This window comes from Amphiura filiformis, chromosome 5 (assembly GCF_039555335.1).
Source record: "Amphiura filiformis chromosome 5, Afil_fr2py, whole genome shotgun sequence".
Classification (NCBI taxonomy): domain Eukaryota; kingdom Metazoa; phylum Echinodermata; class Ophiuroidea; order Amphilepidida; family Amphiuridae; genus Amphiura; species Amphiura filiformis.
In genome coordinates, this window is record NC_092632.1 from 22473733 (window position 1) to 22501247 (window position 27515).

Genomic DNA, 27515 nt, shown 5'->3' on the forward strand with positions numbered 1-27515 from the left:
AACTTACAACATCAGATTGCTATCTACTGAAGATAGCAACTTACAACACCAGATTGCTATGTACAGAAGATAGCAACTTACAACACCAAATTCCTATCTACAGAAGATAGCAACTTACAACACCCAATTCCTATCTACAGAAGATAGTAACTTACAACACCAGATTGCTATCTACAGAAGATAGCAACTTACAACAACAGATCGCTGCTATCTACAGAAGTTTGCAACTTACACCAGATTGCTATCTACTGAAGATAGCAACTTACAATCACCAGATTGCTATCTACAGAAGATAGCAACTTACAACACCAAATTCCTATCTACAGAAGATAGCAACTTACAACACCCGATTCCTATCTACAGAAGATAGCAACTTGCAACACCAGATTGCTATCTACAGAAGATAGCAACTTACAAAATCAGATTGCTATCTACAGAAGTTTGCAACTTAAAACACCAGATTGCTATCTACTGAAGATAGCAACTTACAACACCAAATTCCTACCTACAGAAGATAGCAACTTCCAACACCCGATTCCTATCTACAGAAGATAGCAACTTACAACACCAGATTGCTATCTACAGAAGTTTGTAACTTACAACACCAGATTGCTATCTACAGAAGATAGCAACTTACAACACCAGATTGCTCTGTACAGAAGAAAGCAACTTACAACATAAGATACTATCAACTGACTCACTAGACTATGCCATAGTCGATTGTTGATAAATAAAAATGTTATTAATCATGATGAACGCATTCAGTGGAACTCGAAATTATACTGATATTTAGTAGGCCTACATCAAAATACTAGTATAAAATGGTTATGAAAAAAGTTTAGGCTATATAATTATATTTGTGACAGTAAAAGTAAAGTATAGGCCCTACGTGAGGCTTATATTATTGAATGCAACATATCATAATGGCATAATTATAACTGTGATTATAATGACACTTCAATACTGAACAATTCTAATTTTAGAATCTGCCAGTTTATTATCGACTATGGACTTTCACTTTTAAGCAGAACTTTACCCATGACTCACACACTGTCAATCATACTTGTTTATCAATAAAATCTAACCACAAGACTAAGCATGGTGGTACAATACGCGCTAGATGCATACGTTCATCCACCAGCACAAAAGCGCCGCATTCCCTAGATAGTTGTGTACCATGTATAGTTATAATGGTACCAGTACGCGTCGGGAGGATTTAAACAATAACGAGGTCTGGGCGACCAATCACAAGCCAGATTCATTTTTAAAGATGCATTACATCATCACCAATTTTAGTTAGCCTAACTCTCAAGGCAAAGTCAGTAGTCCACTTGGGAAGCTAACAAACAGAGGCGTCACGGTGACTGAAAAGATCAGTTGTGAAAATCTATCAATTGTGCACTCATTAATTAAATCAGAGTTTTAAGCTTAAATGTAATAGCCAGAGTAGTGCACAATTGGCAAGTGGACTACGGAGAAGTCTACTGACTCACAACACTTTGTTTTCAACTTAGTTATGTATTTGCATTTATCTCAGAGGAACAATTAAATCATTGATTGTTCCATATCAAAACCTGTGTGTGTGCAACAAGTCATTTTAGACATGTCCATCTCTAAAATACACATGCATTTTTTCAATGTGTTTTTTAAATAATTTTGTTAATACTTCAAACTTTTATTATACAAAGAAGGCATCAAGCGTAAATATTGCTTTGATAATATTACAATAACATAGCAATGATCTGGGTTTTCAAAAAGAACTACTGAATAATCATTTGTCAGCATTGCAAACACCTGCCAAATGCATGTAAGTAGTACTCCAATTTAACCCGTCATGGGAAAACTACAAACACAAATATAACTTTGTATAATTCATACAGCAAGTAAAATCTATCCTGGTACTATTATCTATTATATTATATTGTTTTTTCTTTCAAATCTTGCAATATAATACCTTTCTTATACAGCCAATTCTATTTATATTTGACACTTCGCAAATGTCCATTATCAATCAATAAAAAGATGTCTGAAACACCATTACACCTAAATATAGCATCAGTGAATAAAAGTACTATTTTTGTTCAAAACATATCTCCAATCTTCCCTTTTCAAAGGTATTGCACACTGTTGATTTCACTACCGAAGGCAGACCATAATAACCTTTTCAATCAAGCAAGCCAACATAACAGGCAAAGAGGTATTTCTCCCCATTCTAAATTTATCAACCTGCATTCACACTCGCAGTCATGCAACAAGCAAGCTCTACATTATATTTAATGACCTTGTTTTTCACGGGACTAGCTGACATAAATACCATCATATTCACTGTTGCATCTAAACCCTTATAAACAACAGCTGCTATGAGATAATTGATAATAATTATTAACCATTCCACAAATTCATGTCTGCCTCAGTGCTTGATCTTTTGACAGATTTTACATTGTAATGTTGCATAAAATATACAAAGCTTGCCAGAGTAACTACAAAACAAAATCTAGTTGAATAAATTAACAATTTTCAAAGCAAAATATTGTTCATCTGCGAGTTTATTTTTATGTCGCATCACTGTCATCATGCTCTAATTGATGTATGTGATGCTGCGTCACAGATTGTTAAATCAGGACAAAACTAGTGTTATGGATTTTATGGCACCGAATGATTATCTCTGCGTATATATTGCAGAACTAGTTTATTTTGCAGGTATTAAATTTTGTTATGAGCCCAGATTCACAAACAATACCTACAAATATACTAATTTGATGCATTTTGACAAGCTTATATAAAGTAACACTGGAATTCATAGATTACAAAAATCAAGTCCCCATGATAATGCTGGTCATTGCTTACTTGTGAAATAAAATACCTCTAAAATTGACTTATTTTATGATTCAAAGCTATCAAACATTTGTGTCTCACATGTAAGCTCAGCTCTGCTTATGGCTTTAGCTTTACACTGTTGAAACATGAAGTAACTTGTATTTGTAAGTAAAAATCACTTATATTAAAAAATATACAACATTTCTAACACAGGATGCATGCATTGAATTTGAATGGAAAATACACTAGCAAATTCAAAGAGCAGCAGATTTTATTTTATACCAGAGTTTCATTGGGATCAGAGGGTGAGGGAGGCTACCATCTCACAAAATGTTTATGGATCCCTTAACACTTGTTGTCATTCATTCTTGTATAAGAACCTGAGCTTTTAATGTCTAAATTACTCCAGAAATCTCAACTTTGTGCTAAAAACCTCTGCTTTTAGCAACAAATGAAATGATATTCTAGTCACCATGGTCACCAGTAATCTGTTTGTTTTTTCAAAAGCAGAGAGAAACAAAAAAATGACTTAAGGCCAGTGTGCATACAGATTGACATTTTTAAGTATGCGGCAGTGTGTCATTCTGGTTATGACAAACACACTGTTTCCGTTCTCCACTGCGATTTTGCATCTTTACCATAGTTTTATGGTCTTTCCTTCATGTAAGCATACACAAAATCAGCCTCAAGACTTCACTGAGGGATTAGGCAGCTTCATTCTACAAGCTGTGTATAATTGCTGTCTTGATACTAGACTAGCTCTAAGTATGCTTACATGAAGGTAATGCCAGTTTGATGCTTAAATAACTCGTAGTTCTGTTCAGGGTTTTATATTTGTATTTCTTCACACGTTTTGTCAGTGTGTCGCGGTGAAATAGCGCTGTGTGCAAACTGGCTACTGCGTTTGTGGCAAGAGGAAAACACACAATGAACATCACCACTATAAACTGACCTTTATTTTGCCAAACCTCAACAGCTCATCGCTTGCGAATAAAACACTATTTCAGCTTGAAAGCTAATATATTTTCCCGGTATATTTTGAAACACTATCAGACATTACAAAAGAAACACCTTTGACATTTACATCTCATTCAATGTAGATTTCTTTTCATTAAAGTGACTTGCAATTTGACAGGAAATCTCGCCTTTTATATCCGTTTTTGTTCATATAATCTGCAAATGCATTAAGCCAACCCTGTAAATTATGTACATCATGGGACCGCCAGAACACTATTAACCTAAATAGCATCATGACTTGTGGCATGGTTCAATTAAATCTATTCTCAACAGTCATAGCTCAAGAGTTGAACTCCAGTTGTTAGGTATGAGTTTGTATATCCTATGCATTCAAAGGTCAATCTATTGCAGTACAAGAATATTAGAATTAAAGAACTGTGTCCTGATGGATGAGCATGTTTTAGATCCTAGTAAAAAATATTTGAAGTTTGGTCGGCTTAAATTTGGCGAAAATTATTCGGTTTTTGGTACTGCTCGCTTCAATATAGTTCCAATTGAATTTACGCTCGGGTACATTCACTTAAGTGTGTGACAGTCATGCATTACAAAACATGCAACTAGCATAAGTGCTGCACCCACCTGCATGCACATCATATCATACTATATCAATACGCAATGTTATGAGTCTCATTTTTTTTCGCCAATTATAAGCTGAACAAACTTTAGTAGAGGTGATAATAATTGATCATTTTAAAAACTTGCTCAAGCACAAGGAAATGAAAATTTTCAAACTCGCAAATATTTCTTTTTCCTACCGGCCTTTATAAAAAAAAGTCAATTTAAAAAAAATCACATGCTTTTTTTCAAATTGTGAAAATGCTGTGAACCAAACATATTGTTCTTTGCAATCCAACACAGATTTGTTTTGGCAACTTTGCTTCATGAGATCATAATTATTACAGATAGAATCTTAGAATTCAGCTGACATTCATTCATCCACATTGTTTTAAGCCATGGTTATTTTTATACCCAATATAATTCCTCACCAGCTATCGGTTCAAGTGTCATCCACACTATGCAAACACCTTGATCAACCTATTCACACAATAATACACAAGTTATTGCCAGAGGTCATCTTGGGATACACTTGAATCTCAAGCCTTCTCATATAACAGGGCAGAGTCCTTTTAGCCCCATATTCAAGGAATGACCTTTGGCTGACTTGGGAACAAAAACTCATACTCCACACATATGAGGTCACAATTGTGAGCAATGATGGTAACATGAGGTTATTGAGCTATGTCATGGGAGATGAGGCTATTTTGGCTGACATGGCGATAATCTTTATTCCTATTTGCAAGGACACTGATGTTATGACATAAAATGTTGATATTGATTCAATAAGTATTTCATTTCCTTTTTACTGGTGTTGCTATACATTGACTCACCTCAAGTTCGACAGTGATGTCAATACTTTTTTGCGGTTGCACCGCAAGCATGCCGACAAAGTGGTATTGTACGTTCTTGATGCGATTTGATACTACAATCAGTGGAATACGCACCTACGGCACTACCGAGCTTGAGGTGAACCAAAGTTTAGTTCAACATACTAGTCCAACATCTTCACAAGAAGATGTAAAATTTTTGGACTTCAATGAGATTAGACAAAAACAGATCAGACTTAGTGCATAATGCTGTAGTAAATCCACCATATTGGTATGTCACACATGGAGACCAAAATAGTGTACCTCTGGTATACCTCTGCCATTTATTGGCAAAGGTCCGAAATCAAATGGTAATGTGCATCTTTAAACTTAAGCATTCCACAGGTTTGTGCCTGTAGCGCGCAGTGTAGCATGCAGTGTGCATGCTATCAGCATAATGCAAATCAAAATTATAAATCAAAATTTGGCAGGTGCATGGTGAAGTAATCCATCCATAAGAGATACAAAAACATGGTGGAGTCTGCTCTCTTTGTTGGACTTTGTCTACTCTGAAGTACAAAGTACCGACGCGGACGCACACATTGTGTCGTCTTTGAAGGCACGCATACATCAGCAGAGACGCAGCACTGCCACACTGTTTACGCGCTGCATACACGCACATTGTCACTTTGTACTTCAGAGTGGAGAAACTGTACCTGGATAACTTACCTTGAAATGTTTCTTGCAACCCGACATCAAAGGCTAGTTTGTCTGATGAGGTACTGGTAGAAAGGCAAGCCAGGAACTGAAAATAACAAGACAATAATTTCAAATCAGCAGGGTTTTTCCTTTCTGGAAAACAATAAGAGGACTCTTTTGCATCAAGACCTTTAGGGAGACAGCAGTTATTTATTTCTTGTTTTGGAACCCATAGGCTTATAGTATAAACTTATTGTTTCATCTCGGATGGAATTTGAAAATTCAGGTACATATTATTGATTTCCTCTGTAGACATGGAGTTTGTTTATTTCCAGTGTTGTTGTTACTTTTATTGTTGGTATTGCAAGTGGCCACTGAGGTACACCCAGCATCATGTTCTGGAAATTAAAATCTGGAAAGCTGAATTATTTAGTAAAAGAAAGCTCTTAAAGACACAAACAAACAAAAACAAAACATCTTTAAGCTACAAACAAACAAAAACAAAACATTTTAAAGCTAAAAGCATATCTTTGAATGAATGTCTAAGATTTGTTCCAGGTCTTCTGAGTCCTGTACAATTTTCTTGTGTTTTTTCCCCAAAATTATTTTCTTACTTTGATATCTCTAACTATATATTCTATATCTAATCAGCAAAAAGAGGTTTCACTAGAAATCCAAGACGTTTCATTTAATTAGCACAGATGTTCCCTTTACTTCTATTCCAATTATTGATACTATTATTAACTTTCAAAACAGATCTTTGTTACATAAAAAAGAACAGGTAAATGAACTTAATTACATTATCCCTATTCTCCAGTGCATTAGTTGTGATCAAATTGACAACTTGTTGCTATCTACCTAAGATAACATGTCATATACGATAAGAATAAGAGACAGGCATGTTTTGAAACCCCTTGGTGTATACTAAGGTATAATGTTCTGGCAAGATTGTTAACAATCCCTGTTAAACAAGCTGCCCATCTGAGTGAAAAGGAAGTATGTGCAAATAAATAACATAACAGGTGCATCCTTTTTACTTGGGTGACAGGTGCCTAAGAACCAGTCTTCTCCTAGAGTCACAATGCTGTATCTACAAGTAAACAATATAGCAGGTACTGTGCTCTTATTAGATTGAATTTTGAATCTGTCTTCTTCCAAAGTAAAACACAGTATCTCTGCGTAAGTCACAAAGCACATACTGCATTATGACTTGGTAGGGCTCCAGTATTCTAGTGTTACAACTTGGAGAGAAAACACTTCCAATCCCTGCTGGTTACGTATACTGGAAAAACATGTTATTCTTTTGATCAAGGCAAGATTGTGTTGGGTTTATTTGGGCATGTGAATATTATCAGCTAAAAGTGATCAGTATCAACTGAATTTTCTTGCCTATTATTATTATTTTACTAACCAATCACAGATCAAACAAGATATTATAATTTTGGGCTATTTTGCTTAATAGAAACTGACTTTGACTTTAAAATTATAAATGTTTAATGATTTTGTTTTTCAAGCTTCCATTTCCTGTCTAGTTGGCCAGATTACTGTCAATACTAGGATGTAAATGTAAGACATGTATGAACTGAATTTTCTTGTTCATCTGCTGTTGATTGTGAAATAGCAATCAATTAATCACAAATCATACAATGTATGGGAGTGTATCATTTCAGGAGACTTTATGGGATTTCATATGCATATTTTGATTAAATATCAACATTAAATTAGTATTTTGTGGCTTTTATCATAGATAGTGAAGGAGATCTCACCATCTATGCTTTTATTCTTCTGTTTTCAATCTAAATGCTCTGTGCTGTCGATAAATGACAAGATGCAACACAGCAGGGTCAGTAATAGTCATAAATGTCAGCATACTTGCCTTTAAGTAACTACACCTATATGCATGCTGACATTAAATATGCTGCAATAATAAGGTAAAGGAAGAGAGCACGTCTTACCATATTTTGTATATTTTAGTGTTGTCAATAGAAATATATAGTTATATGGTGAGCAAATGTTGTCATTTTGTAGCACTCATCAATAAATTCATCTATTTGTTCAGATAGTTTTATGAAATTGTGGCTACACAGTTTAAAACTGTGAGACTGAGTTCTAGTGCAGCAATGAGATGGTAGACAGATAAACAGCTCTAGCCTCCTCCTTCAATTTATAAATTCATGTGACAATGATCACAGAATGTACTACTTTGATAAAATTGTGAAACTATACAGCCATTTGAGAAGTTTGCAGGTCAAAGTTCCCAAACATAACATTCAGCCAGTCAGTATTATTATCTGAAGGTCATGGATGCCTAAAATGTTAGCAAGGTACATACATGGTTTTCATTTCTCATCACAATGAGCCTGCCTCGTACAAATAAGACACCTCTCTTAGCAGCACCCGACTAAAGTTTGTTTGGCTTATAATATGGCGAAAATTATTTGGTTTTTGTTACTATGCAACATCAATAAAGTCTCAACTTACGCTTGCATAAATTTGCATAAATTGGCATAAATTCACTTGCCAGTGACTCGTTACACAATGCGCAACTAGCATAAGTGCTATGCCCAACTGTGTACACACCATTATCAATACACAATATGCGAGTCTCATCACTAGCTATAAAACTTTAATACTTCATTACTATGTACTAACAGCACTAGCGATCGAGGGCATCTTTCATCACAGGAATGGCTTAGCGTTAAGTAGAATTATGACATACAAAACAATTAAAAACCACCCTATGAGGCAAGAGGATGACCACATGCTTGACTACCGGCTGACCACCGCTTTCAGTATTAAAATAAATCACATAACACTGTACCTGCCAGCTATTATAGGAAACAGACCTGTGCATAATAAGTGATATCAATTGTAAAGTCAACGTACGATGAACGGTCACTGAATTTACTTTCTCCCTACTGCATTTTAGACTAATAAGCAATGTAACATTATCTTTAGCTACTGGTTATATCACTTAGTAATAGTTGTGATTGGGTGCCATCAGAAAGGTTGTCACACAAATTTCACATCCAGCATTTTTGGCTTTTGTTAATTTCTGAAGCAGAGGAAAAAGTTTGCAGTATATACTTTTCAAAGTAATCAGGTTATTTTGAACAGCCATTGATTGACATGCATGCAACATAATATTGATTATTGAAGCAAGGGTTTGTCAGAGCAAATGAAAATAATGTTTCAGATTTAGGTTGTATAGAATGATGGACAACATGATTTTTTTTTAAATGCAAACTTCAGTTTTACAAAGCGCAGTAAAAGTAAAACTCATTTTACCCATGCTGAGAAAAGGGATGATTCCATTGGTCCAGGTCGGGCAGTTGTTGTTATTGTTGGCAGGGACCATGAACCAATGGGAGTCGCCGTCTCGTGATGACGTTGGGGTGCTATCATGTTTTTATTATCATTGTTGATTAGCAATCAAACAAGCAACATCGGGAAAATTTTATTTGACAATCGTGTCATTGTCCTTTTTCGTTTTCTCTGTCTAAGGGTAAAAGACTTCATCATTGAATTTTTTTGATTTCAGATTTGTAAAATTTTCAAAAAAGTAAAAGAACATCAAAACCCATCAATTTCAACCCTCCAATCCCTTTTAACAGAAGAGCATTTACATCTGTACTAGAGGTAGGCAAGAGAATAGTCTCTAAAGAGAGTTTATAAAATTGGTACATACTAGCATGCTCACATAAAGTGCTTTACATTAAAATGTGTTAACAGTCAAAACACTTCAGGATGAATGTTTGACGTGTTAGGGAAGAAACGGGGAAACCCCTACTAAATCTGAACATTTTTTTCATAGTGATTATTACACTGCAACTTGCAAGTGAATTTAAAATTGCCCTTTTTTATTAGCAAGAAATGCATTTCTTCTGTCTCATATGTAGTATGTTTATGGTATTTTTCATATAAAATTTAGAATAAACAAGACAAATAACTTGGTGGAAAGACTTTAGTTTAGGATGAGAAGTTTGGGGAGAAGTTTGACTGTATTTTTACAAATTGCTAAAAGTATGATGAGAAACAATATATATTCCTTTTCATGACTAGTATTAGTATTACAGTAAAAATATTAATCTTACCATGTCGCTTAAAGCATGTCTTAGTAAAATGGCATGACCATATAAGAGGGTTCGATGTCCACCTTGTCCTTGGCCCTGGAAATAAAAAAGAAAATAATGATTTCATAAGTTACATTTACATAAGCCCCACACAAGCTCAACTAACTAAAATACTTAAAAAGATTAAGTTATACTGGAATCAAGATATGTGTTACTTCCATGGTACATTACAATGTTCCTGTGTTTTTTTTAATAGGGAGGGGTCAACTTGATTTGAACTGTTCACATGAGACCTTTTTACAAGTTGACCTAAAATAACCTTTGACCTCTGCATATGACCTTGAACATAACCAATACATGAAGGTTCCCATTGTGCAGTAATGACCCAAGTTTAATATAAAATTGGATCAATTGAGCCCATATTTATCGGTTATGTTTTTAAATATTGGAGGAGATGTAGTCAAATCCAAAATATTGGGCGTAAAGCATCCAATTTTATCATTGTGTTTTTCTCCAATATTTTCACATACTTGGACTCATCAAAATATAATAATGGTTGCAATTTGAAATGTTAACCAAAAGCCTACAAATTTGTTGACACACAGACAGACCGCCACACACGACTCATGATGCCATCAAGTCTTTTCCTTCGGATGATCTAAAAGCTATTTGTATTTTCTCCAGAAATTTTTTGAGGACTTTCCCATGTTAATGAATGAATGCATCACAAACACGTAAACTTGTTTACACTTTTAGACGTACTGCTTACATGTATTATACATAAGCACAACGTTTATAATGTGCGATTATCGTGCCTCAAACAAGCGTGCTGACATGTTCTGTAATGACGCGACACACTATCGTCTACTGCTCTGTATAAATAGATACCAGATAAGTTCCAGGAATCAAATAAATTTAGCGCTTCCCACAAGAATACTGTGCAATTTGGTTTCTGAGGTACACCATGACATTTTGGAAATAATATTACTAGAGCTCATATTGGATACAATGAAACCTATAGCTGAGTATAATGCGCTATAATATTCAAAGGTGTCTGAGACATGATTCTCATTATTCCTATGTGATTCCCTATAGTACAGATCATGTTAAAGTAACACTATGAGGGTTGTGAACTTGTCTTGGCAGCCTGTGGCTCATTCCTATGCTTTTACAATCTTAATGCTCTTCGTGCTAGCAATAGGCTTCAACACATCGAGGGTTGATAGCCAGAAAGCCTCAACTCACAATCACCTGCTCCCATAAAATGAGCATAAAGTCACCAGGGCACTATAGAAGATACAGTCCATAATCATGACACAATTCAATAGAAGACAAAAGACATTGTGGAGGAAATATTGATTTTTGAAGACCGGGTGAAGACCAAAGCAAGGAGCCAACTTTATGCTCATTTTGTGAGAACTGGTCTTAGTGAGTTATGGCTTTCTGGTTCTGAACTCTCGACATAATGTACCAAGTTTGAATCTAGGCTTGTAAAATTGTACTCATTTTAATGCATTTTTTATACCGATTCCAAATATGGTAATGAACATTTACAATTCTGTTTAAAAATTGATACTTGTCGTCTGCAGTCGACACTCGCGTTGAAAGAGTTAAGGTTTAGGACCAATTATAGTGCATCTGAATGCAGACTGATTCAGAACCAATTATAGATCTACTATACACAGTGCATTTTTTGTATTTTTTTTAAACCTGATTTCCCCTGAAAATATTTTTGAGGGGAAAGTCTAATCCCTGCCCCTTCCCCATCTGTTAATGCCCAGTGGTCTTAATTAATTTGGGGGGGGGGGGGTTGAAATTGTCAATTAGAAGGGTCTAAAATTTGAAAACTAAGAAATTAATTTGAAAACTAAGAAAAAGGCAAATGTCCTTATAAATATATGGAGATATGAGAGTTTGGAGCTTAATTTGAGGGGAAAGGTACTCTCCAAAAAAAACCCATAAGAACACACTTGCCACAAGCTAACATCAACCTTTTGCCATTCTAAAAATACTGCTGTCCAGTCAAAAATAAAATTGTAGATTCCTATTGTTTAGGCACTGTGACACCCCAAAAATCTGAAATCATTAGTTGAAGATCCTCAGCTCATAAAATCCCCCGATAAAATCCAAAAGCACACAAACTCCCGATTTACCTTAGCAATATTTTCTTTCACTTTATGCAGACAGACATTTATTTTGGTCCCTTATTCATCACATAAGTTCAAGTAATGTCATCTTCAGGCTTGGTTCATGTAATACAAGACATACAACCTAGATGTCAAACTAATAATTCACACCATCTGTACATTTCAATTCCTTGAGAAGACTTTGAACAATGGTTCATAATATCAAGAGGACTTCTCAATGTATGTTTATGAATAAAAGTGATTATAGCAGCTAATTTGGGATAAATTAATAGAAATCATGACACCAATATGCTTTCCATGTTAGACCATTTTCTAGTGTCCCATCTCATATGTATCTCAAGATGTATTCTAATTACAGAAAGGGATTAGCATGATTTTGAGAAAAGTTCTTTTCATTATCTTAATGCTGGTAGCATTCGTACAGTAGCATTCAGTTGTGGCTAGTAATGTAGCACCAAAGTTGCTTTCACGTCGCTGGTGGCGTGTTGACACCAGGGTATGCTTGTAACTTATCGATCAGATATAGACGCTCCTTGCGATTGTTTAGTATGACACAGGGATTGCTTTTCTGAAAAAATGTGTGGATTTTTTCATGTTGAGCATGGGATCAGAATATATCCTTCAAACGAGGAAACGTGCAATACAACTGAATTAAATCCATTAGAAAAGGCTTAAAACCCAACTATTAGGCCCTGATTCATATTTAATCCTCATTTAGGCCTGGGAAATAGATTGTCTGTGAAAAATGAGCAGGATCTGACTTTTTATTACAATTTGGCTAAACTTTCAAAATGTGTTACATTTCAGAAACACCAAGCTATTTGTAAGGTGGCGTACGCTGTATGGGCTATTGGGTGATCTAGTCGGCATTTTTCTGGGAAAAAATGCTGGACTCCGTATATAATTTCTTCATCTGACCTTTGACTTGCAGAAAGGGTAAGTTTTGAAGAACTGAGTCGCTCTGGAGTCAAGAAAATGATGTTTTCCTGGACCCTGTTTGTACAGAAAGTCAATGGGAGCTATTTACTGGTGTGCACCCTGAAAAATATAAGGATGCATCCCCGGGGATACATCACTTATCCTTTAGTTGATCAGAATTCTGCAATCTCAATGGTCAAACATCACTTGGATAAAGATCTGTATTACCTGCTTACTCCTCATTAATTAAGCAGGCAGGTAATATTTCCTGTATTACCTGAGTTGCCTTAACACGCGCGCGTCTGCGTAACATGACTTGCGCGATATCCTAAGACTCGCGCGCATACTTCACACGCAACATGGCTGCACTGTTAAAAAAGCAAGGAGGAAACTGGCCTACTTTGTAGTAAGATTATCAAACTAAATTCCTTCAGCAAAGTATACGAACAGGTCGGAAGATAACAAAATTCATGCTCACTAAAGGATAAAATTGAATACCTGAGTGGAAGAAGGGCCCAACTCCATGAAAACTGTTTTTGAGATATTAAGAAAAAACTTAATATTTGGAAAAGTTTTATAGACAGATTCTTTTTATCTTCAGGGGACCTTTAATAAATGAACATACAGTATTACATGCATTCGAAATTATATATGATATTTCCATGGCAACGGTACGGGTCCTAATACAAGCTGGAGTTGGGCCCTTCTTCCACTAATATACTGCAAATGCCAATTCCGTAAGCAGATGTGTTGTAAATAGCTACAGAAATTTAGTAATTACCTATTAATTGTACAAGTAGAAACATGTAATATGTTAGCAAGAAAGTTTATTGTAGTAAAAAGCCGATTTCATGGATGAACAAAATTCCTCTTTAACCCAATATTTGTGGAAGAAGGGTCCAACTCCATGGAGTTGGGCCTTTCTTCCATGAAAACCATGATTAAGTATACGTGGAAGACTATTTAGAGAGTGGATTTTGGCTCATCTTTCACACACAAGGAAGAACAGTCTGCTGGCAATAAAATGCTGGGTCTAACTCATTTTTGTAAAAAATTGGATTTGGGCCCTTCTTCCACTCAGGTATTCAATTGTTACTTCAGCTTCATGGAATATGGCACCAGATAGTAGATATTTTCCCGTATTTCGTGAACAAACATGGGGTAACTAATAACATTATGTGCTTTCACAAACTTGCTTTCCGAGGTCACATGGATGCTCAAATTAAAACTTATCAAATATTATCTGAACTGGTTTCAGACATTGATACTAGACAGCATCATTTAATTCATTTATTATCTGCAAACTCTTGGCCATTATCATTCACAAGATTTATGATTTTCCAAGAAAATGTTCCCTCGGATTATTCAGCTCTCTATGGATCCGGAAAATATCACTTCTGCTGGTGGATTCTAATCTCCTGATAAATATACTGCAGAATTCTATCCACAAGCATATATCCCTCTAAGCAAGTGGGTTTTTTTTCCTTGGCAAACTCCCTCCACAAAACATTTAGAGTTTGAGCAATCATATTACTAATACAGGCTGTTGTAAAAACATATATTATTGTATGATCAATATATTGTAATTTTTGTGTGGAGTGTGTCTGCCTTTCGTCTCTTTCGTCTAAAAATCTTGGTATTTCAGAAAGTACTTCCTAATAGGTGACACTATAAGAGTGTGATACATACTCCTTATTTTCTTAATTTATTTGTAAAAGGTTAAAAGGTAGTTTATTGCATCTTAAACAATAAATAATTTACACTGAATTCAAATCTTACCTCTACTGTATCTGCAACAACCATTTCTTGAAGCGCCCTCACAGACAAGGCTTGTTCTAGGATGAATACACATGACTGTAAGTTGATTGGGATGTGCTGAAATGAAACACAGAATAAGAAAATAATAGTTATGTAAACTAGGGTAACTGTGTCATATGAATGAAAATAGTACACAAATGTTGCAGAAATGCATACCGTATTTCCTGGAATTACCTTCAAATAAACGCCCCAAGCACTTTTTTTCAACCAAGATTTGTCAAAAATGCTGCTATTTCCATGCTATCTTGTATAGTAAGCTTACCAAAGTGCACACATGTTGTTGGTAGTTGGCGAAAATCTTATCTTAAACCCGAAAGTGAACCGGAAGTCATCTTTCCTAAGTTCATAATATTCGTCATTTCAGCGTGACTTTTAAGCTTACCTAATTATTTTAACAGGAATTATCATTCTAAAAATGACCTCTAATAAACATCCCCCCTTTTGGAAAATGCAACGCCTCCCGGGGGCGACTATTCGAGGAAATATTGTATTTCCTTGATATTAGGTATTGATTTCTCATGGTAAACATCAGCCTTATTTATATAGTCCTGATTCATAAGAATAATTGATGCAACAAGTATTTATTATTCACTCCATTTTGAGTAATTTTCATCTTCTAGTGGATGTTTTGTTGAAAAAGTATTCAACATCAAATATTTGGTGGCCACTTTACTTGACATAAATAAGTTATCTTTCTTTTGCAACCAAACCTTTGTTAGAATTACAAAATAGATTGAAACAAATATGTGATGGGTTGCATTAAATATTTCACATCAAATAAAAAAAGGTGAAAAATAGCCTTTACACACTATACAACAAGGGTGAAAATAAGAGAGCTTGAACCAGGGGCCACTTTGGCAAAAAAGTAGCCCCTGGTTTACCAAGATTGGGAGGAACCAGGGGCCATTTCCAATTACCAAGGGGCCAATAAAAATAAAGATGTGCTGGATGAGTTAAATCACAGATATTGGAATAAGCACTAGTTGCTTTTAATTTTATATTTTTGGTTCACTATCCAGGGGGCCAGTTTTGTAAGAAAAGTGTCCCCTGGTCAACTACAATTGAGATGGAACCATTTCAGAGTTTCTGGGGGCCAAACGGCTCCCGTCTCCCACTTAATTTCACTGATGCTATATACAACCATATTAGTGCCACCAGACACACAAAGTATTTGTATCCAAATTATTATACGTGCTACAATTTCAAAACTTTCTAAATCCCTTTGCTTTCTTTTTCTTCTATAACTTATTATGCAATTCATTAATTAGGTGAAAAACTCATGAAGCATTCACAATTATGATCTCTCTATTTTCAGAAAATTAAAATTAACATGTTGATATGGATACAATATGTTGCCTGATGCCTGTTTCAACACTGCCAAACAGTTCCGAAAATCAGGAAAGTCTATATATTATATCTTTTCTTGTTGTGCAATGGAATTCTCCTCTGAGCATCTGATATCTCACTACAAGTGTTTTTAGAAACAGTGATGTATATAATTTGGATATCACACTATATGAAACAATGTACAATGCCCATATCATTACTAGGCAGTTGCAGCTAGTTGCAATGAGCATTGCATTTTTTCAGCGGCATATACTATACTGAAAAAAGATGCTCATTGTTCTGCTTTCAATTGCAACAGTTTTCAAAAGAAAGGTTAGCTATAAAATAGATCAAAGTGTCAATTTATTTTTCCTAGAACTAAGATCCCTTAATTCTCTTATACATATCGGTAAGAAAGAACCATAAAATAAGAAGCATTGTATGTAAATCAGCCAGGTATCTTCCTCTAGATGTGATATATAACAGGAAGGCAAGTTTGATGCTTGTAATATTTCAAATGACAAAGTGAATGGATCACTTCCAAGAACATTAAGGTAGGAACAACAGCTATGGTGTTATATAAAGATTTGGTTCAAAATGATACAGGATGGGCAAGAAAAACTTGCATGCAAATTTTTTAATTTTTGGGCTTTTGACTTTATCACAAAGAAACATGGTTTGTACTTGTACAGAAAGTGGTTTTGGCACTGAGTCTTCTTCGCTAAAATTGGTAAATGTTAAAAATGAATACTTTGTTTAATTTTATGTACGATTGTACGTGCAATCCATCTATAGACTATACTGATACTCTAATTTTGATATGAAAATCTTTTACATTGGTATTGCTGGAAATGGTAATATCACTGTAATGTCCTACATCAAAAAGTTATTATATTGGGATTTGCTTTTGTCTTTCTTCTCTGAAAACCATGATTAAAACATTGATGTGTTTCTTAGGGCCATTATAAACTTTGATTTTTCTATGTATATTACTGTTGTAGTAAACAAAGTAGTAACACCTCTAGAAGAACAAAGCCACTTAAAAAAACCAATGGGCTATTCCAGTCTAAATCCTCACACCCCCTATGCAAGACATGACCTAAAGCTTCCACACAGGGAGTGTGAATTTCAAATGGGGTTACCTGAATGGGTGACTCCATTTGAAATCTACACCCCCTGTGTGGGAGATTAAGATTATGTCTTAAAGGGTGCATGGATTTCAACTGGAATAGCCCAATTCTCCAAGCCAAAATTACAACTGAAAATCATAGCAGAGAGGATGTTTGCAACAGCAGCAAAATGCGCACATAAACATAACATTATATATGGTTCCTTGGGAAATAGAAGCAAACATGCTTGTGGTTAGATCTCAAAATTAATTTTAACAACATTTTTCTTTAGTGCATCACAAATATGCCGAAACCTTCATTTGAGCAGCCGCGGTTTATCACGTTTCACAACTCGTTCCCCGCATCAATTTGTATGATTTTAATAACTGCAGGTTAGTGAACTTTGTAACAGGATATGAGGCTGCTCTGGTTCATAACAAGTCTACAACCACATCATTGCATCAAGAATAAGCTTAAGAAAATGTCACCAGAATAACCAGTGCTCTTCATCACGTTGCCATCCCTAAAACACTAGCACAAATCTCATTTGTCACTGAAATTACTACTACATACTAGTAATGTTGAAGTCAGATGGTATGGATTATGCTGGCAGTCGGCTGAGAGAATTCAGACTTTTCAAATGTTACATGTACTTGGCATGACTGGCTGGCTTATGATAGTATAGGTCGATGACAGAGGCCATGATTATAGCAACAGCGAACATTTGGTTCACTGAAAGCATCGTGTAATATACAGGGTGTATTTAATGCGCTTAATTTTTGATGGCATATTCAAATAGTTCTTCTCAACTGGAGATTTGTATTGCCATCACTACATTATTCTTTACCATGTTTACTCAACGTACTCAGAATCACAGAATAATATGCTCGCATATAAAGGCTGCAAAATTGAAATACAGTTGCACACACACAGATACACTTCCAAAAAATAGATGCACACCCCTAATGGAGATGTTCAGATTTCTGGACTTTTTGTCCAGTTGTGATTGTTGGAAATCCAGACTTTTTAAAGTGGCCAAAGGCAAACATATCCATCAGAAAAATAGTTCAAAATCAGAAATCCTCAATTTGAGAAGTCATTTCCGACAATCTCACAATTTTTTTATACATTTAATTGCATTTCCAAGCTTTTTCCAGTAACATTGGCAACTGGAATTCCAGTCGTTTACACACCTGGACATCCAGACTTTAAATGCTAAATTTATTTTATTTTCTGGAATAGCCCATTACTCAATCCTCATCCTTTAGTTTGACCTTTTTTCATTGAAAATTTGCTCATAATAATTGCCCCAAAAAATCTTACTTCAAGCCCAAGATAACTGGCAAGAGGAATATTTGAATATCTTGACATGATTAAGTACAGATTACCAATACAGACAAACGTTCATGCTAATAATGATTATTAAGATGCACATAAGAGACGAAAGGTTATATAAATATTTAACACACTGACCAGAGTATCATTTTATAAATTAAAATATACAAACCTCACAAGTATACAATGACCTTTCCTGAAGTGAACATGCATCACTGACCAAGCACATTAATGTTATTAGAGACAAACATACTCTAAGAAATTATTAACCATGTCCATGTGTGTGTGTTTTCAAATATTAATCCATAGTATGGTTGCAGATTAATATTGTTTTCATTACAGTTTCCCAGTTGCAGTTTTTTTTTTTAATTCCCATTGGATGGGAGTATACCTGATGGCTCAAAACCCTAACCCCTTTGTAAGGGTCATTTCATCCAAAAAGACACCCATTCCTACCAATTTTCCCTGAAAAAGAAAGGCAATGTTTCTGAGGATTTTTTCATGAAAGAGACATGCATTTCCAAGGAGGATTTTTCTCCAACTATAAACATTTAGCAAAATTTTCCTTAGCTGGCGAGTAAACTTAAAAAAAGTTTGATTTATTCTCACATGTCTAGTGATATCGGCAGGACAAAAAAAATCAGATCCATTTGTTAAGTTTTCTTGTGAAGAAAACTACCTTGGCCAGCTGGAGAAGTGTCACCTCCCCCTTCCGTAGCAATGAAATTTGATACCAAAATCATCAAAATCACAGATTTACTTTTGTTTGCTTTTATCTCTGATCAATAGTGAAGTCACTTTGCTTCTTGTGAAAAACCTAGGTTATGAATGCAAATGATAACATCCATATGAAATCAAATATTTGCTCACACTGATGCCAGATCAGTGTTTGGAGCACCCTGTAAAAGAACTTTCCAGCTTACCCAGTCTGGTGCATTTATCAGACTGGACAGATCCAGACTTGTTTGTTGACACTGTAGAATACATCTTCTATTTATTAATCATACATGTATCTGGAAAATATGTATGTATGATAAAGGTGACCGTTCTAAAATTTATACCCAATTTTGAAGAAAACAAATTTAAAACCAGATCTGCATAATGTACAAAAATAAGACTTTTTACATACAATTGTTTCAAAGTGTAAATTTTTTGTTTGCATAAAAATGAATTGTCATTTGCTTGAGAACCACATTACTTAATACGCAAAAAGCCCTTGGTTTGGCGATGTAATATGATGCATTCGATCACGAGATATTTGGCCTCAATATTTTTGTTTACCACATGTGATATTTATTTAGCAGCAGCCATTTCGAATCCAGCTCTCCTCAATTGGTGTTTTTGTTTACATCATGTACACCTAAGCCCATCAGGGGATTCCCTGTAGTCGGCTGTGAATTCACAATGGACAACATCCTCTCGCTTGTGTGACCGATATAATTAACTACTGGTATCTCAGCTGGCCATATTACATGCTCTTTTAGCTACTAGTCAATTGAAAATGACTTTATATGGTAGGGTTGACGGAATGAGACCTATACAGCCTACGGTACTGTCGGATTAAATAATGAGATTAATTTACTCTTATCATACGCACCGATAGGTTTTGTGAAACAAAACACCTACTCATCTTGGGTTATTCAGGTCACTTGCATGACATAGATGGTACAATTGCAATACGTCATATCAATCACTGCACTGTATTTTGCTTTGTATAATTATGATCTTTGGGTTTTTTTAATGAATAAAAGCCCTTAATTAAATTTCTATTAAAACTGAGTTAATGTAAAGAGTACAATTTCAACCAAATTTATCATACATCACTCACTCATGTGTAATGTCCTTTCAGTTGTATTTTTATATATATTAACTTTCATCTCTGGACATCTCTGAATTTCATTATTTTTTATGAATTTATAAATTTCCATCATCAGAAACACCTCACGAGCCTACATTTGGCATAAGTATAGCCAAAATGACTAGCAATAAACAATGTGTGAGAGGAGTATGATGGATGTGGACGTCAACCTTATCTAACTATCAATCCAATGTATCTGTCCAAATGATCTACTTTGATGCATTACTGTAACAATATTTGTATAGTACTGCTTACACTATAACACAGCCTTGTTGTATAAATCAGTTCACTACTCAACTATTGCATCACAGATCACATATCTCGTTTTCTACATGTGCGTCCAAAATTAACAAGATACATTAAATCAAAATGACCTTGGTTTATACATGTTTCCTTACAATTTACACATTTTGTCAGATCCATGTTGCATTTAACATACATGCTGAACATTAGATTGTTCACAACATTTTTATATTATGCACAAAACTCCTTTGTAAATATCAAATTTGTTAATAGAAAATTTTTAGAAAATATCAAAACATGGCAAAACAATCCACACTTATATCGCCCATTCATCTTTCTCTTTGCATAAGTCATAATAAATGACTTTAAATCATAAATATCAAATATATACTCGTAAGTATATTCCCCCGTTTTGTGCGGTATTTAATTTAAAAATCATTTCCACTGTTGCCATGGCAATCATATCAGAGCTGATGTAGTAAGCTTTGGAGCACTATGAACCATTACCTGTAAATGTAAGCTGCTGACTGATCATAACAGTGTACCTATTTACAGTAAAAATGGGTTTTTTTTTTCAAAATGTGATTATGTTTATTTGACATTACCTTTGATATTTTAAGTCCTAAAATATTAATTTGGAATGTGTTACTAAAGAATGGGTGTTTAATAATTTAACATAATATCATTAACTTTTAAACAGCCAAGCAAGCATTGGCAAAGTGTGAAACTTGTTAAAATATTTGTTAATAAAATATACATAATAAAATATGTTCACTACTTTAAAGTGCCAATCACACAATTCTTCCAAAAACGGCACCTTCATCCATGCCACAGCGGGTGCCGTCTCCGACTCGGCCAATGCAGGATCATTGAAACTGTGAAACTTTAGACAATGTTTTGTATTGTAATAATGATAAGTACATACAAGTATAGATTTTCAGAAAGGATATGATGCAAGGCCAAGGAATCCAAAAAGCACAGCAGATTTCTCCAAAAATAAGCAGTTTTTAAGAAAAGCACCAAATTTGATTTTGCATGCCATTTTTTTCCCCATCAACTTACCTTAAATATCCAAATCTATGAAAATTGCATATTTGTGTTCTAAAGACACTAAAATTTTAGAATTTTTTCTTCATTCTAAAAATTAGATGTCAATCCTGGGGGTACAGGGGGTTATGTCTCCTCTTTTTGGGGGAGGGACAAAATGACTCATTTTTTTTTTCTTTTCAGCCAATTTCTGGCAAATCAGGTCAACTGTCTTACCCTACACTTTTCAAGATGGATTGATGCTGTTGACTATAGGTAAGACCAACTTTCCTTTAACTTTTCCTATTGAGAACTCGCCTGTTATATGTGTGAATGACTAGTGACTAGCAAAAAAGAAATAAAAACATGACTTTGGGCCTGCGGATATAATCTGATGATGATAATCACTGTATTGATGATCGATAGTATTGTTAAATCCTGCAAAGAACACAAGTACCCGAGTGATAACCATATTTCGAGGAAGTCAGTATTTAATGAGTTCTCATCTTGAGCTCTACCCCATATTTATCTAGGGACTTAGAGTTGGAATATCATGTCATACGATACAGGAGGGGAAGATAGATGAGACTGGAAAGAGATGCAACTGAGACTTCACTCAAGTACCTCAACCAATAAAATCCAATTAGGGTTGTGCTAACCATTATAAAATTTTTGTTAGCTTTTCTCCTTTTCCTCTCTTTCTTTGAATCTCTTTATACTTGGAAGAACGTTTCTCAAGCGAGGCAAGCAATAACCTTAGGAAATGGAACATTTAAGTATCTCAAACAGATTTTTGTGATTTCATTATTTGAACTTATTAGCGCCCCTTTCCTAATATACGTTCATTCCTGGATTTTTTAAAACTTAAACCTAAATTGAACATTCAATTTTAGTGCACTTATAAATTGGACAGGGAAAAACACAGCAAAAATCCTCAGGGAGTTACTATAAAGTGACTTGCTAGACACCCACATCAAAAAGTGTCGTAAAGGGTGTCATTCGCATAATAAGGTTGCATTAGCATCTTTTTCAAGAAAGGGGTATTTTGAGATGGCATCACATGTTAGGGGTACCTGAATAGCTGAATGCATCATTATGGTTGGTTACAGTGTTCGAATTAAGGAAAAATAAATGGTTGTCCCATGGACAACCAGGTTACAATTTCTGGTTGTCCGTTTTGGTTTTTGATTGTCCGTACGTACAAAGGCCCCTTTTGGCTACAGATTTATGGTTGTCCGACGGACAACCGAATCAGTATTTTTGGTTGTCTGGCAACTTTTTTAGTTGTCCCGGGCGAACGGACAACCAAAATTTCGAACGTGATGTTGCAAAGTCGGAGCTAACAATGCGTACAGCGCAAAGTTTATTCATAAATTTCCACTCAGCAGATCGCCTCAGAAGCTAATCAGAGACAAGTGTGTTTCAACACAGTAAATATGTGATGGACGCTTAAAATACGCTCTCATCAATCAAAGGTTTTTGCAAAATATTATAATTTGCTCAATTACATGTACTTGGAAGTGAAATCTGTCATATTTATGTTTTCTGGAAAACAAATAGTGTGTTTGTCTTTCCCTTTTCAGATAAAAACCTATAAAATGAAACTGAACAGTGTATCTTGAAACATTCTATTGTTATAACCATCCCAATGCTCAGGCTGTATGTTTCTTGAAATGATCTATCATCATAACAGTTCCCAATGCTCAGCCTGTATTTTCTTGCAATGATCTATAGCAACAGCCTGGTGGAATATAGTACCATGTCATCTCATAGTGTTTATCTTGTCTCCATTACCTGATGAGGTCTGGTGTCATGCAATTTATACTGCAATATCTCTACATAGAAAAGAACTATAAAGATGAACCCATCAAAAATAGCTGTCACAATCCTTTCACAATCATTGTGTTTAGAAGATAAGAATGGGTGACAAAAACATAGTTGCTAAACCCTGAGTTTGGGCCACTTAGAACTGGCGTACTGTGACTTGACAATGACTATGATTTCAAACCATTTGGAGCTTGCTTAATTTTAGCCCTTTTTCATTGAATTTGCCCTACGATTTATATATTTATAGTCTGGTGGAATCATAGTTATTGTGCTATGCCTAAATTACCCAATGAGGAGTCACAGAATTTAATTTATATTACAATATCTCTAAGATATATAAAGATCAAATTGCTATTGCAGTATTTTTTCAATTGTTGATAAACACTGTGATTAGCAGGTAAACGACTTTGCTTCATTAGGCAATGAGAGCTAATGATGTGCTAATACGTCATGATCTGATTTAATCAGCCAAGGCCTAAACTTAAATCAAAATAGCCTAATTAATTATTGGGTGGGTTGGTCAGTTTTTCTTTTTCGTTTTGTTCTTGCAAATTACTAGTTAATGCTATTGAACATTTCTATAAAGCAACTATCAAAAAATATTTTTAGCTCTAAATCTTCACACCAGAACAAAATAAATGTTGTCTTTAATGTGTGAAAAACTGCAGTTTCGTTGCATACACTAGAAGGAAACCCAAATAATTCCTAAAATCATCCCACCCCAGATTGGGCGGTGTGGTTAGTTGCGCAGTTTTTCCTTCTTGAGCGATCATAGTCCGTGTAGATGGTCTGGTAACTAAGAAAACACAGGTCCCATTCGTCTTACTAGTTACACTGGTGTGCCCTGGGGATGGCTTGGGGAAGGGTTCAATCCCCCTCCTGGGTTTACACCAAAATATAAAGGGGAAAATTTGCTTGTTTTTGACAAATTTCAGCCACTCAGTGCCTTCCCCTGCCAAGTTGCTGGCTAGGGGTGTTGACATCACTAATCAGGATCCCCAGTCAGGACCCTACTACATCTGTGTCTAATATTTTTCATGCAGAATATAAGTTGGTGTAAAAGTGCAAATTCTGGCATTTTATCGCATATATAATTTAACATTGTCGAATATGTTTGACATTCTAGAACTAGCTGGTTTCCTTGGCACCTTTGAGGTGCATACTGCATGATGGTGGAGTTGAGGTGTGAAGAACCAGAGGCATGCAGCACTCGGACAAGAAGTGCTGGCTAAATGATATTGAACTGGCAGTGGTTTGCCATAGCTCTTGTCTCAAGGTGGCAATAAGGCTGATTATACTCTTCAGCATGGTAAAGGCACTTTTACCATATTCATCGTGTTTTATCACATAATTGCTATTTCTGTCAATAGCAAGATAAATGCCATGATAGAGTGCCTTGTACAATGGAGGGACAGGTGTAATTAACTTTTAACATCAAAAACTAATGTCTGAAAGCAATTCTGCAGTTTCAATGAAACAAATCTATATATATTATAACCCATCCCATATTTAACCTAATTAGCACCTTAAGTCATTTTTGTAGGGGTGCTTAAACCAATAAAATGAAAGACAAAATGGAGAATTTACACACAGAAACATTCAAAATACAGTATAAAGTCACAAGGTGAAAGCGGTACTTTTATTAGACATTTCAACTTTTTTTGTCAGTCATGTATGGGGTGCTTATTAGGATGAGGTGCTAATTAAGACAAATATGGTACATTGTATGTATGTGATTTGTTCCTGATAAGATGAATGGCTATGAGAGACAAAACAAAGCCATTCCCTACATACATACAATTCAAGCAATCAGCATTCTGATTTTATTGCCAAGAACTACTTTTAAAGTGGCATTACCACTTCTTGGGCATACTTATAAGATTCCACACACAAAAACACATCACTTCACAATATATGCCTTAGGTGTATGTCTTTGCTGGAAAACCTAAAACTAGCAAACTTCATAAACATGCAAAAATGTTTTGAAGCATTTCATTCAGGCGCTGAAAATTCAACAAAAATTTACTTTCATCATGACGACAATTTTATAACCCAATAAAAACTATGAGAAAACCAAAACATTCTCATATACCAAGGCACAGTTCTTTAACCCAATTATTGGCATCATTATGTTTTGACAAATCCAAGTGTGTGAAAATATTAGACCTAAAACATAATAATAATCAAATTGGATGCTTTACGCCCAATATTTATTGGTCTTCCTATGAGTTTTAAAATATTGGATGAGACATTTATTAAACCTCATAACTCAACTAATAAATATGGGCCCAATCGCTCCAGTTTTATATCAACGTCATAGAATGACTTTGAATATGTGGAGTACTAAGTCTCATAATCTACAACTTGAGGTCAGATATTGAGCAAGGTTAATGAACTGCACCATTGTAAATGATACTGCTATCAAGAGCGGATCCACATAGAAGCAAAATGTAGTGCATAGATTCCCTAAAAGAGGGAAAAAGACAGCAACAAAACAAGGAAAAAAAACAGGAAGAAAGGAAGGCAGAAGCGGAAGAGAATATACACTTGATGCCCCTTAATTCAAATCCTGGATACGCCCCTGTTTATGGCTGATATTCAAGTAGACATGAATTCAACACCTATATAACATGTAAGCTAGATATAACATAAGACCAGTAAGATGATGCATGTATACACACATGCACATCCCAGTCTGCCTGTGTGTGTAATTTGACAACATTAGCAGCTGGGACCGTCCGACCAACAAGCAATGCATTAGAAGATGAAATTGATGTAATATCCCTGACAGAGACAGAGCACTCTCTTTGAACCCTTACGTAAAAAAATATGCAGCTCTTGCATGCATGTTTGTCAAGACCTGAGAAAGATCAAGGATGAGGTCTCACAGAGGGGGATGAAGTACATAACCAGCAGCAGTTAAGTAAGAAACTTTATTTAGGTTGCACATCCCGGGCAAGCAATTACAGGCAGTGCAGTGTTAGAAATAAACCAATATTTTTGCACATCATTTGGGATACTAGTATTAAGTCTAAAAATCTATGAGCCTTCATCATTTTTTACAAGCCCAAACTCAATTTTAAAATTTTAAAAATGATACATGTTTGCTGATTTTAATGTTACACTGGTCTACATGTTGTGACACTTATATGACATCAAATCAACAACAGGTAAAGCCATTATGCCACATTAATTGAATTATTTGTCTCAAAGCTCCTGCAAACTTTAATAAGATAATATGTATAAATTTATATATAAGCTTATATATCCCTACAGATATTTGTATGCTCTCACAGGAATCACTGATTGCACCGTAACTTGGACTTACCAAGTTAAATAAATAAACTACCTGCATGAAAGTTGATCAAATTTAGAGCTCCTATCACTAATACAACTACAGTCTTTGACCATGTAGTAAATAAATATTTAAGATTGTGTGTCATTTTTTCTGAATTTTGTTTTCCATTGAGGGAACATGTGCTATCTTCAGTAGATAACTTCAAAAGATAAAAGATAAAGAAACATGTGCTATCTTCAGTAGATAACTTCAAAAGATAAAGAAACATGTGCTATCTTCAGTAGATAACTTCAAAAGATAAAGGAACATGTGCTATCTTCAGTAGATAACTTCAAAAGATAAAGGAACATGTGCTATCTTCAGTAGATAACTTCAAAAGATAAAGGAACATGTGCTATCTTCAGTAGATAACTTCAAAGATAAAGGAACATGTGCTATCTTCAGTAGATAACTTCAAAAGATAAAGGAACATGTGCTATCTTCAGTAGATAACTTCAAAAGATAAAGGAACATGTGCTATCTTCAGTAGATAACTTCAAAGGATAAAGGAACATGTGCTATCTTCAGTAGATAACTTCAAAAGATAAAGAAACATGTGCTATCTTCAGTAGATAACTTCAAAAGATAAAGGAACATGTGC

General features: G+C 34.9%; 1 protein-coding gene across 1 annotated transcript in view; it reads right to left on the reverse strand.

The window, feature by feature from the left end:
• The window catches only part of LOC140152806 (ryanodine receptor 2-like), a 231522-nt gene that overhangs the window by 176869 nt on the left and 27138 nt on the right, over positions 1-27515 (reverse strand). Inside the window, 3 exon segments of the mRNA XM_072175306.1 lie at positions 5928-6003; positions 9992-10066; positions 14815-14910. Coding sequence (XP_072031407.1) covers positions 5928-6003; positions 9992-10066; positions 14815-14910 — 247 coding nt within the window.